This window comes from Labeo rohita, chromosome 5 (assembly GCF_022985175.1).
Source record: "Labeo rohita strain BAU-BD-2019 chromosome 5, IGBB_LRoh.1.0, whole genome shotgun sequence".
Taxonomy (NCBI): Eukaryota; Metazoa; Chordata; class Actinopteri; order Cypriniformes; family Cyprinidae; genus Labeo; species Labeo rohita.
Window position 1 is genome coordinate 28243150 of NC_066873.1, and position 14049 is coordinate 28257198.

At 38.6% G+C, this 14049-nt stretch overlaps 1 protein-coding gene across 1 annotated transcript in view; it reads left to right on the forward strand.

Moving 5' to 3' along the window:
• Nucleotides 1-14049, forward strand: part of phldb1a (pleckstrin homology-like domain, family B, member 1a) — a 56519-nt gene that overhangs the window by 23048 nt on the left and 19422 nt on the right. Inside the window, 5 exon segments of the mRNA XM_051109849.1 lie at nucleotides 2659-3863; nucleotides 9748-9984; nucleotides 11701-11838; nucleotides 12160-12297; nucleotides 13249-13377. Of these exon segments, the coding sequence (XP_050965806.1) occupies nucleotides 2659-3863; nucleotides 9748-9984; nucleotides 11701-11838; nucleotides 12160-12297; nucleotides 13249-13377 (1847 nt within the window).

Genomic DNA, 14049 nt, shown 5'->3' on the forward strand with positions numbered 1-14049 from the left:
TCGTCGATTTAATTACTAAACGTTACAGCAAACGGGGCACAGAGAGGCATTGTACCCTAGATAATTATAACAAGTTCCAGACTCTGCTCAGGTGACACAAATCTGCCTAAAATAACTCGGCCTAATCCTCCCTCTCTTTAATATCCATGTTATTGGAGAAAACTCCAGCTGTATCTTTGCCCATTTTAAACACTGCTCTCACTCATTCAGTAGACTCATTTTAAATAGCCTAGAATCCAGGAAGTGAGATCCTTGGAGGAGAAATCGCTTTGAAAAGAATGGGAATTTGAATGGCCACAGGCACTCTGTCAACTCCTGGAAAGCCCCTGTTAGGTGACCTTGGCTTTGACCCTGTTAGTTTAGAATCTTTGAACACCATTTCAGACATTTTAAAGTAACATGACACCATGACAGTGAATATCACATTGTTGTGAATGTGATGCCAGTGTGGGTGTGAACTACCATGTACATCATTGTTTTTCTGACTGACCCTATAGGTCTTTCATTCAGTAGTAGCTGGTATGATTTAAAGCTACGTGTCTATATTGGAAAATAAATAATATGATATTGATAAATTTGTAATAATTAAAATACATTATATTTAACAATGTGGAACACATTTTCACTTAATTGGTTGAACAAAATTATTTTTCACCTTACAAGCTGTGAGCAAACAGGAAAGGAGCTGTTCCTTATAAAGCATTGTGACAAAAAGTTTTTATGTAATATGATTACAGAAAGTGATTAAAATGAGTTTTTTACTAAATTTACTAAAATAATCTTTAAATTCTGCCATTTTTTAGTTACTTTTATTAAGATTAAAGAAAATCTTTGGATGGTTGTGGTACAACTTCTGCATAATATTCCAGAAATCTCAAGAACTACTTGTTTTCATGGTAAAATGACAGTACCAATTTTTTATTTCAAAATAAAATGGCATTTGTGGGCTCACTTCCCTGTGTTGTGAACACGTGTTCTCCCCACTGTGCCACAGCTCTGACTAAAATAATGTGTTTATTGCGTGGTTAGTGCACCGGTGGCACTGGCTGCAGAGAACGAACAGAATTGAGTGCGTTCAGCTGGTCTTGAGTGTGCAGAATGAGTCATGCCGTAATTCAGGCTCCATTCTCCTCTGTCCGCCCTGACCTTTGGGCTAAGGGTGGGATTCCTGCCATCCGCAGTCTGTAGACTAAGAGACACACCCAGAATGAGTGTGTAAGAGAGGGGGAGGTGTGTGTTTGTATGCATTATACCCAGCCCTGTCCTGCACGGGTTTAGAGCACATGTGCTATGAGTGAAATATGGTCTTGACAGTTTTAAATATAGAATTTCAAATCCATGTGATTGCCAGATTTGAGAGAGAGATGTCTGATTTAGGTTTTGTTGTAGTTGTTGTTCAGATCAAGGTAGCTTTAAAAATGTATTAAATAATTTTTAAATATAATGGATTGTCAGAGTTTAATATTAAAAGTATGGTTCTGGGTATTTGGTTCTGATATTTGAAAATGTTTGGTATTTGAAGAAGTCTCTTATTTTCACGGCTTCATTCATTTGATTAAGAATGCAGTAAAAACTTTATTATATTGTGAAATATAATAAATAGTGCTGGGCAACGATTAATCAATTAATTGCATACAAAATAAAAGTTTTTGAGTACATAATATATGTGTGTACTGTGTGTATTTATTATGTATATATACACACATGCATGTATATATTTTTAAAAATGTTGTTTATATATTAAATATATTTATATACAATATAAATTATATGCATCCAAAGCCACACATACAGTATATATTCAAAATATATACTGTATGTGTGTGTCTTTATATATATACGTAATAAATATACACAGTAGAGACACATATTATATAAACAAAAACTTTTATTTTGGATACGATTTAATAATGGATTAATCGTGATTTATCATTGCCAAGCACTACATTTAAAATAACTTTTTTTTTATATTAATGTATTTTAAAATGTAATTTATTCCTGAAATACCAAAGCTGAATTTTCAGCAGCCATTACTCCAGTCTTCAGTGTCACATGATCCTTCAGAAATCATTCTAATATGCTGATTTGGTGCTAATATGTAACATTTATTATTATTGTCAATGCTGAAAACAGTTGTGTTTCCTGATTATGGAAACTATATATGAAGAGTTCAGATGCAAAACCAGCTAAATCCATCTGACGTCTTTCTTTAAAAAATGCATTTTTATCAGGCTCAGATGTATAGGTTTCTATGTAAGTACTGGTACTTCTGATGGGGCTGAGGCTGGAATTTTAGCGAGTCTGAAGTTTTGATGGACGTATAATATGTGTCAGGAGCATTCACTCAGTATCATTATCTAATTTTTGACCGAGATGGCTTTTAGCTGGTTGTGCATCTGAACTCTTCATATATTTCTTTTTTCAGTATTCTCTGTCTGTGTAATGTCTTATATAATGTCTATATAATGGCTTTACTGTTACTTCTGATCAAACGAATGTATCCTTGCTGAATAAAAGTATTGATCTCTTTTAAAAAAATGTATTGCCAACCCCAAACTTTTAAATGGTAGTGTATATATTTAATAAAAACACACACACACAAAACCTTGATTCTGCTACATTTAATATCAGTTAATTGATGTTCTTTATTCTCCACAGAAAACCATGGGCAGCTCAATGGAAACCACCTTCCTTTGCATGAGCAACCTCGTCCTGGACACGGCACTCTTGTGCGCAATATTGAGAAGGATCTTCAGGACATTATGAGTTCTCTGACTATGGATGAAGGCCAGACTTCCTCATCTGAGCAATGCAAAAAAGCCCGTCACCCCATTCCACAGTCTGCCATGCTCAACGGGAGCGGCCACAGTCTTGTCTCCCCTCCAACCAGTCCTGGTACTTTGTCCGTAAGCTCCAGCTATGAAAATGCCAGTCCTCCTTTCTCCCCCCTGTCCACTCCCTCTGTGGTTAGCAGTCCAGGGGCTAGTGTGGACTCCACTAATACCCGTTCCAGCAGCTACACCCACATCGCTCAAGCCCCTGTGCCACAGCCACGCACTTTTGCATCCAAAGCCAGCAGTTCCAACGGAGGGCTAAAGGATCAAGAAAGTCCCAGGCTTCAAAAACCCTTGATTGAAACCCCCTCAAGCCCTGCTGCAAACCGTAGAGGCGAGAGTCCGCACCTGTCCCATGGTTCCTCTTCTGGGTCTGTCTCATTTACATCTGGAGATTTAGGCAGACAGGTCAATGCTAGACTCACCTCCTCGTCCTCACCAGGATCTTCTAGCCCTAGATCCAGTGTTGGCTCATCAGTCCAAGAAAATTCTTCTAGTCCTCAGTCCCATTCACGTGCACTTCTTCCTCCAGACAGTCCCCAGTCATCCCGCCGTGGTGTCGAGCCATCCAGCATGCGTGAACTTCCTCCTCTCAGCCCCTCCACCACACGCAGAGGTGTCCTTGGGGTGCCAGTTCTCCCTGGAGCTCTGCCTGGCATTCCTTTGACCTCTCGTGGCCGGACTGTACCAGAAAGCCCTCGTCTTCACCGACGAGCCACAGCTGAGGAAGAAGTAGGAAATAGATTGCATGCCAGAAGTCCGTCTCCCTCATCTGCTCTTTTGAAGGACCAGCCTGGTGGTAAGCAGAAGGGGGGTCTCACCCCAGCTCTAGGCTCTCAGACAGGTGTGTCTCCTCTCACCAGTCCCCGTAACCAGAGAAAGAACCCCAGGGAGCCTCGGCAGGTTCAGCCACGCACACGGGAGCGCAAGAACAGCATTTCAGAGGTCAGCGACAAAGAGGAAGACCTACTGGAGTACCATCGCTGGCAGAGAGAGGAGAGGATGCGTGAGCAGGAAATGGAGAGGCTGGTATGTCCGAGCATGTGTTTATTTAAAAGGATAGTTTACCCAAAAATGAAAATTACATCATACTCACCCTCAAGGCATCCTAGGTGTGTATGACTTTATTCTTTCAGATGAATGCAATCAGAGTTATATTAAAAAATATCCTGTTAGTGGAAGCTTGAGATTATGGTTAAAAAAAGTTTTAAATATGGATTATTTGAAGGACATGCTGTCCCCGGAACCATGTGGAGGACTTTTTATGATAGATGGATGTACTTTATTGGACTTCGAAATCTCAACAGCCATCCACTGCCATTATAAAGCTTGGACGAGCCACAACATTTTTTTAATATGACTCCGACTGTATTGGTCTGAAAGAAAAAAGTCATATACACCTAGGATGGCTTGAGGGTGAGTAAATCATGAGGTAATCTTCATTTTTGGGTGAACTATCACTTTAGAGTATCTGTCAAAAGCTACTCATCATGTACTAGTTTAATCACCAAACTTAAAGGGATAGTTCACCTAAGAATTAAATTTAGCCCATTGTTTACTCACCTTCCAGGCATCCTAGGTGTATATGACTTCCTTCTTTCAGATGAATGCAATCAGTGTTACATTAAAAATTATCTTGGCACTCCCAAACAGGCGGGTGTTTCTCTTCATCAGTCTAAAACAAGTCCAATAAAGTGCATCCATCCATAATAAAAAGTGCCTCTGGAGCTGCTTCCGTGTACGACCAGATTAAAATGATTCTTATTTTTAAATATGGATTTTTTCTTACAAAAATGCATAGATTACTACAGGAGGCCTTTATTCACACCCTGGAGCCATGTGAGGCACTTTTTTATTATGGATTGATGCATCCTGGAGTAATGGCTGCTGGAAGTTCCACGTTGCCACCACAGGAATTAATTACATTTTAAACTTATATTAAAATACAGTTATGTTCAACTGTAATAACAGTTCACAATAATACTATTTTACCTTATTTTGATCAAATGAATCTAGGTTGTTTCATGTTAAATCAAAATTATATCTTGTCACTTTATAATAAGGTTTTCACCTTAAATTCACACATTTAAATTTTAGTTTTGTAAATAATTTCTCTTTCAAACTAATTTCAATAAATTAAGCAAAATACTTTAGATCAGAAGGTTTTTAAGCTCATAATGCAAGAAACGCTGAGCCAGTTGTGTCCAGTTGTGTCTCTTAATTTGTTGAGCTTGTGTGTTGCATCATGTGTCGTTTTCAGTGGGAAATATTCGATCCAGATGCCCCAATGCTATTGCGGGAAATGCTTTTTCACTTTTTTCGAATGAAGTCTAAATTTGAGTTTTGGTACTAATAAAGAGATAGTTTGTCTAATTGAATGCAGTACAGAGGCTGTAGAGTGTTTGTGTGATGAGGCTTTGAGTATCATTGGCTTTTGGAGTAGACTTCGAGTTCAGTGCTGGAGGTTGAGCGGGAGCAAGTTTATATGGAGAGAGTTTTCTGGTAAAGACATAGAGCAGTCAGGAATAACACACGGATGTAAATTCCTGAGGCCTTTTTAAAAGCTCATGTGCAGAACGTGTGGCTGCCCGAAGACTATATTTACCCGACTCAATCTCAGTGCTTTGAGCTGCCCTGCTCCTCATATGCACACACACATACTGTCCTCCTCTGGCAGTCTAAACATTCGTCTCCACCATAGCCCCTGAATTAACCACGCATAGACATCATCTCTCTCATTTAAACCTATTAAAAACCCCAGACACTCCTTGGGTGCATCTCAGATTCCCATATGGAATTGCCATTCATCATCTTTGTTACTCGCCAGCTCGTTGATCCCTGAAATTATATACATATTCTGTACCTCTAACCAACTCCTTAATGGCATTTTTATGATGAAGTACTGTAACCTTTCTTAAAAATACAATACACACACAAGCCTAATTATATGCGGCAGTCCCAGAGAAGACCCATTCTTGTTATTCCCTCGAGAAAAACTATTTTAGGACATTTACTATGAGACAGAACTGAATAAATACAGAATAGGAAGTCGTTTTGCATAATAAGTCTCAGGTCAGCGTTTCGAGACAATGGCAGGAACGTTAGATGAACTATGAACACGTTTTCACTCTGTTTGGGTTAAACTTTGTCCTGTGGTCTCTGGTCTGTCTGGCACTGTTGTCATGGTTACAGCACAGCTCTGTCCAATAGTGTGCCAACTTTTTGTCCAAAAGGAGCTGAATGCCCTTTTTAAAGCTGCTCTCAGGTTAGTACCACCTTTTGAAAGGACTTGTGCCACATTCAAGCACAGCTGAGCTGTATTTAGCGCTAATCTCATCCTAATGCCGAGACATTGATTGCTAGCTTCAAAAATGCCATTTCAGAGGTGTGACCTCACAGCATGCAAGTGTTAAAATGCGTGTGACCACACATTTTGGGATTAAAGATGGGGCGAGAATGACATACGCTGAGATTTCATGTGGAAGATAAGAAAAAAAATTGAAAGCAAGAAGTGAATTACAAACAAGAGAAAAAGCATTTGGAATCTGATCGTTTCTTCTAATCCTGACGAGAGATAATATTGCTTGTGGGGTAATGTCATATTTACTCTTAAATCCCCTCACGTGTCTGTGTTTACTCAGTTCTAGGTCATGGCCCAGTTGGCTTGAAAATGTTTCTTCTCTGTTCTACTGTAGATTTTCTGTGCTCCGCCTACCTTTTATCTCTCTCGCGCTCGACACACACACACACACACACAGAGTCACACATACATTCTCTAGACAGCCGTATCCTTAACAACAGTGGTTGTGCTTTACGAACCAGATATTATGTTTAACTTCAAGTGTATACCCAGCACTGTAACAAAATAGTTTACTGAGCAAAGGCAATGAAGTGTAAACTACCATTCAAAGGTTTAGAGTTTGAAAGTCTCTTATGCTCACCAAAGCTTCATTTATTTGATAAAAATACAGTAAAAACAGTAATACTGTAAAATATTACAATTTGCAATAAACACTTTCTCAGGACTCTTTGATGAATAGAACATTCAAAAGAACAGCATTTACTTGAAATGTAAATCTTTTATAGGGTTATAAATGTCTTTACTGTCACTGATCGATTTAATGTCTTTAATAAATAAAGGTGGGCATTTTTTGTAAAAATCATACTTAAAGGATTATTTCACTTCCAGAATTTTTTTTTACAGATAATTTACTCACCCCCTTTTTATTGAAGATGTTCATGTCTTTCTTTCTTCATTCGTAAAGAAATTATGTTTTTTGAAGAAAACATTTCAGGAATTTTTTTTATAAAGTGGACTTTTATGGTGCTTGTGAATTTGAACTTCCAAAATGCAGTTTAAATGCAGCTTCAAAGGGCTCTATATGATCCCAGGCGAGGAAGAAGGGTCTTATCCAGTGAAATAATTGGTTGTTTTCTTTAAAAAAAGAAAAAAAAGGACAATTTATACACTTTTTAACCACAAATGCTCGTCTTGTCTCTGTGTTTTCCGGTTCATAACAGTAAGGGTATATGTCAAAAAACTCCCATCTCATTTTCTCCACCAACATTCAAAATCGCCCTACTTTTTTTTTGTTTGTTTGACCACCTTTGCACGTTAACTTTGTAAACACTGGGTTGTTACTTCTGCAGGGATATAGGAAGATTTTGAAGGTGGAGAGGGGAAAGGTGGTTTTGAAAAACACATTTAAGATTAAAAAGTATATAAATTGAACAAACATTTTGCTAGATAAGACACTTCTTTCTTGGCTGGGACCGTTTAGAGCTCTTTGAAGCTGCATTTAAACTGTATTTTGGAAGTTCAAACTCGCAGGCACCATAAAAGTCTGCTATATAGAGAAAATTCCTGAAATGTTTTCCTCAAAAAGCATAATTTCTTTACAACTGAGGAAAGAAAGACATGAACATCTTGGATGACAAGGGGGTGAGTAAATTTTCGGTAAATTTTGTTCTGGAACTGAACTAATCCTTTAACCCAGACTTTTGAACAGTTGTGTGTTGATGTTATCACAAACTTTTTTCATAGGAGCAATAGGAAAAATACAATTCTAAAGGCATGAACAATAGCAGAAAGTGTTTCCTTTTTCCAAGGTTAACACATAACACACATATATAAGTTTAATTAGATGCGTAAACTTTGATGTCAGTGAGTATTAGGGAATATTTTCTCCTCTCTTTAAAAAAAAATCTTTTTACTAACCTAACTGTGAACAAATGTAATGGCAAATTGCGTTTATTATTTTTGGGTCACAACACTTGAGCAGAGAACTTGCTTTGCACTACACACAAACAAATACTCTTTGTCTTGAAAGTCTGTCCAGATGGGTCTCTTTTGCTCACTTCAGTTTTGAAGGTCATTTTACCTTTTGTTCCTGTCTGTGTGTTTGTGGAAGCTACAGAGACTTAAAGCATTTCATACTACAAACCACATGAGGGCGATATGGCACCAAATTTTGAATCAAGGAACTTTTGCTTTTTTTCTTTGTTTACCAGACTTGGAGCACCTAAAAATCAGTTTTAACATTAAACACTGTTTTCCACTTGAATTAATGAATACTACAAATACAGATATATAGCTTTTAATTAGATAAGGTTAAGAATCTGTCTAAATTCCTGTCTCTCCCTCTTCACATAAGGCTTTGTGAGTTGGAAAGAGAGTAATGAAGACCAAATGTTAGAACCACTCCTATTTTCTAATGTGCAATTTTATTAACACACAGATTCACACAGCAAATTCCATATGATACACTTTACACTTAAGTACATTTTCAGGCACGTAATAATGAAGTAAATTCACCATCTCGGCTTTTGTGCCCAAACAGACGACTGTCGTGTCATAAAGTGGCTTCAGCACACAGAGGTTTAGTGCGCGGTGCTTTGTGTTGGTTTGTGTCGTGGCATCTTCAGCATGCATACCAGCTGTGCTGACACCCTTTTGTTGGAGAAGAATGCTGTTGCTACGTTACCCATCAGTTAGCGTTTACTTGTTCCACTGCTCTGTCTGCACTCTCCTGACAGGGGAGACCTCGTTAAAAGGGAAGAGCATATGTTTCGAGACGTTTTATTGGCTGGTCTGGTGAGATAATGGTTCAGTGATAAAGACTTTTACAGCACTGAACACCTAGTGAGCTAAATACAGTCTTTTATAGTTAACAAATACTGTATTCGTCTCATACTGTGCACATTTTTAGAGGTCTCAGGCCTGTCTTATCGTTAATTATATTTGTGTAGATACTCCCCTAATTCATCAAAATTGAATTTGATTAGCTGAAATGGATGGCTGTGCTCTTGTGAGAGCATCGTCTCCTGCCATGCTATTTTAGTAATGCCACTGGTGTCATCTAGCCAAGCTGAGCTGGGTATTGTCCATGTAAAATATAATGAGCCCCAATGCCTAGAGCGCTAGTTAGTCCGGCTAGAGCTAAGAGAGAACACCGGGATTCTGGCAGCCTGTAAGTAGATAGTGTGTGTACACACACACACATACTCAATGTAGGTAGACTGATGGCAGCAGCTGACTATCACAGCCGGGTGAGAGGTCGTTTGCTGAGAGGTTTGAGGGTCAGTAACTGGATTGAAGGAAAGTTTTTCCGAGTTTGTATGAGACCTCAAGCATTGTCGCAGATTTTTAGGATTTTTACATTTTATACTGAGTTGTTTGATATGCTAGGTGTTGAATTAATCCAGTAGGATAGGTTCCCACAGTGCCATAAGTGGTCTTCGGTATGTTCCGTTGGTGTCAAGTTGCAGTTAGTTTAGAACATACCGGATGAAGCTTTTAAAAGAGTGACTGAGAGTGTTAACTACATGTGTTTACATCATTTCAGACCTTTGTGTGAGTTTTTGTGCTGTATGCACAGCTGAAACCTCCTTGTTTGTGTGTGTTTGTTTCTAGGAAAGGCAGAGGCTTGAGACCATCCTGAATTTGTGTGCTGAGTATAATAAGAGCGACCCTCCGGTTGACGTAGACGCAGGGAGGGCGTGTCAGTTTCCAGGGATGGAGGAGGTCTCTGTTCGGCGACCCGGCCCTGACCCTGTGAGCATGCCGGGCCAGAGCTCTCACAGACTGAGAGAGAGCGAGGAGGAGAACCTGAAAGAGGAGTGTAGCAGCACAGAGAGCCAGCACCAGGAGGTAAAACACACACATACTCATGCTCACAAACTATCTGAGATATGCCCACTGGTAGACTAACAAATTGATGCATATACAGAGAGAGTAATTCCAAGTTCTGTCATGAAACTCTAGATTGAGTTGGCTGATTGGTCGTTAATGCAAACTGATAATATTCACAGCATTAAACTACTTGGCGCAAGCTGATTGGTTCATGTTGCATGCGCAGCCAATAAGTTTGCTGCTTTACAATTAAAGAGCTGTTAGTATTCACTAGAGCATTTTGCAGCGCACTTTCAGAATTACACCGAAACCCTCCGCCTCACCAGCTCCACCTGTAGATTTGCTATGGTTGTTATATATGCTATTTGGCATCAGCGTGTGCATTGATAGCAAGTTCCTGTACATGCTTTGCAGCAGCAGCAATAATCTACAACAACAGCAATACCCAACGGCAATTCAGCAGATTTATTCTGCCAAGACCAAATACATTAATGTTGTCATATCCATTACCATGCTAAAATCTTCAGAGAAGATGTTAGAAAGTCCAAAGATCTGAGATCACATTGACCTTCAAAACCTAATTTAAGTATGATTAAGAAATATTAAAGAATCAGATTTTCACACAGGATGTAACACTAATAATATAAATCACCTTCAAAATGTGTATCAGAATGCTAGGGCTACACCCTAATAGTCGACTAACCGTTAGTGGACGAGAAAAGGCTTAATTGACCAAAATTTTGTTAGTCGCTTAGAATTCATTATTAAATTATTAATTATTAAAAATAATGAGAAAAAATAATAAAATGCACAGGAAGTGGCAAAGTCAGGCAGTCTGTGACAGGCTGTTAATGACTGGTCTATGTGGTAATACTGTACATCAGGCAGGAATCCCAACACTTGCCTGTCATTCACTGACCTCAAAGATGGCTTACCATCTGAAATATGTAAGTAGTAGTGTAAGTAGTAGTAATGTTAACCTAGAAAAATGTGCGCTATTGAAGTGTCTGTGCGGAGCGTGGAAGCTAAACAGTAGCGTGCTTACTTCATAACAGATGGAGGCGCCGGTGCATTCACATGTACTTAAAATACTCTGTCATTTTTGGTCATACAGATAAGAGCAATACATCTTTTGAATCTGTAAAAAAAAATTGTCCACTCAGAATAACAACAAAATATTGCTCTTTTGTAAAATAATGAAAGCAAACAGGATGCGCTTTCTGCCATCTCGGCCTCTGTGAACTTGAGTGTGAAACTCCATGTATATTTGCCTTACAGACATGAAAAATATATCTATAAAAAGTTCTCAGAATTTCTGGACATCATTATATGCAACACTTAAACTGCTTGAATGAGTACACGGACATATTTGCACACACATTATTATGCATATATGCCCATAATTTAAAACACACAAGATGTGGCCAAAACACTCAACACTCTACTAGACATTCCTATGTATTGCATGTGGAAAAGTAAACATGCATTTACCTCTTGTGGTCTGCTGGTAGTCCCTTTTGAATTCACCTAGTTTTTCGTATTTCTTCTGCTCTGTCTGTAAACACATGTCTTTCTCAGCTTTTCTCTCTCCCTTTCTTTAGAGAAAAATGGTATTCGTTCATTTAGGTCACTGTTAGAATGCCAGGTAGAATTTTTTTGTTGCAACTATTGTGTGGCCTCACCACACACACATGCCCAAACACAGTTTGCTGTAATTGACAAATGCTTTCTCAGCATGAAGATTCTTCAGTGCTGGGGCAGCAGGAGAGAGCGTTTCTGGAGGAAGAGCGGCTCAGGGTTATGGCACGGGTGGACGAACTGAAGACTCGTGTCACTGACCTGGAACAGCAGATACAGGAGTCCAGACAAGAGGTGAGACTGAATCACAAACCTACAGACACTGCCTGTGCGATGTGTCTACAAAGTGCACATAACTTCCTTCAGTTCCGTCATAACCGCATGAGAGCGAGAGATGTAGATTTTCACATCAGAACTTGTAAAGTCTGTTCAATCACTAGTCATCTTCATCTACATCAGTGCATCACCATCTGTCATGCATAGAAACATCTTTGGCGTTGCATATTAAAATCGATGTGAATACAGGATTCTGCCTGATCAGCAGAGCTGCGCTAGTCATATGAACAGAAACATATGGAAGTGAACAGACTGTTGAATGTGTCGTTTTATTGGCAGGCAGAGATGGAGAGGGCATTACTGCAGGGGGAACGCAGGGCGGAGCTTGATCAAGTGGAGGCAGAATTGGAGATCATCAATCAACTTCAGCTGAAACTGAATGAAGTGGAAAATTCGACTCAGAGGGAGAAAGAGAAGGTACTGACAACAAACACAGTCTATGAGGCATGCTTCCCTGTTTCCTGTTTGTTTTTCCTGAAAAACTTTGTGGATGGATCTTTACTACCATGCTAATTTCTAACAGCCTGACGTCTAACTCTTCATTAATCTAAATGACACTGACTACACTGCATGTTTAAATGGGCACTTTCAAATGAGTGTTTTTGTAAAATTCTATTTATTTGGAATTAAATTTACAATATCCACCTTGTTTTTTAACGAAAGAGTGGGTGAAGCCATTTGTAACTTGAATGTGCAAGGCTTCCTGTGATATCCCCTTCAGTTTTACCTGTAAAAAACAACTGGTTATGCTGCTTGACATAGCAAGCTTGTATTTGTTATCTCATAATATTAATGTATTATTGAAATCATAAATACGCTGGTTTGTAACACAAATAGTTTTATTGTTTACTGCACTTTACTCCACCTGTAGTAGCTAATGAATCTTGCACATTCACAGTAAATAGTACAGAAGTTGCAAAATAAGGCAGGTAGTGTTACAGCCACCTTTTCTGGACTGCAATATAAAAAGGTGTCAAAGTACTGTATTTATAATATATATATATTTTTAATATGTATAAATTCAACCATCAACAAACATGTGAAACGTGTCAAAAAGGCAACAGATATCACAAAACGGTCAATTCTGAGGCTAAAAGGAGATATGTAGTAATAATACTGTATTATGCATTAATAGATGTATTGAGTAGAACCGACTGCTGTATAAATATTTATTCTGCTCAGATATAGTCTGCTGCAATATGGGCTCTGATTGCCATGGCAACCCCATATCTAAACCTCTGTTTTAACACAGCATGGTGTCTTTATCTAAGCAGTTTCCTCTTTGTTTTCCCCCCTCTCCGCCATCACTGGCTCGCTGCGTGTGTATTTTACCAGTGTGTGTGTTACGTGTGTGTAATGTTTTTGTAGGAGAGAGCAAAAGTCTCAGCTGAGCGGGATGTCCTGGCCAGGCTGAGGGATTCGTACAGTGAGCTGAAGGGCCAGCTTCATAAATGCCCCGAATCACTGAGGGAGCACTTACAGGAACAACTGACCAGGGTCAGTGTGTGCTTTGATACTGCCCGAGAGAGTAACATTGATTATCGAACATATACAACCACTGCACTTCAGAGAGAAGCAGGAGATTACAAGAAAAAAAGTAGGATTGTTAGTTAATTATTAGCGATTGACCTCATGATTTTAAAAATAGTTCAGTTTTAAAATAAAATTTAATTTTGCGTTCAGTGTTTCATTCTTTTTTGGGAAGAAAACACAATAATATATAGCAAAGCTGTTTTGCTGTTAGTCTCTCACAACAGTCCTCCTGTGGCCTTGGTGTGTTTCGCTCATCGTTTTTAGCTTCGATGGTAATTAAATTAAATACACTGCAAAATGACTTTACTCTTCCTAATTATCCCATGTGGATGTAATTTGTAAATAAATTGGCTATTAAGTAATCTCTTCTCCATTGTTTACAGTGGCATAAATGAGACCACTATTACTGGATTATTGTGTGTGTATGAAACAGAGATGCTGGTGGTGGTTCGCTTATTCCAGCCAGTATTTAAAATAAGCCAGAACAACATAAAACAGTCATTTCAAATAGATACACTACCAGTCAAAAGTTTTTGGACAGTAAGATTTTTAATGTTTTTTTTTAAAGAAGTCTCTTCTGCTCACCAACCTGCATTTATTTGATTCAAAGTACAGCAGAAACAGTAACATTTTAAA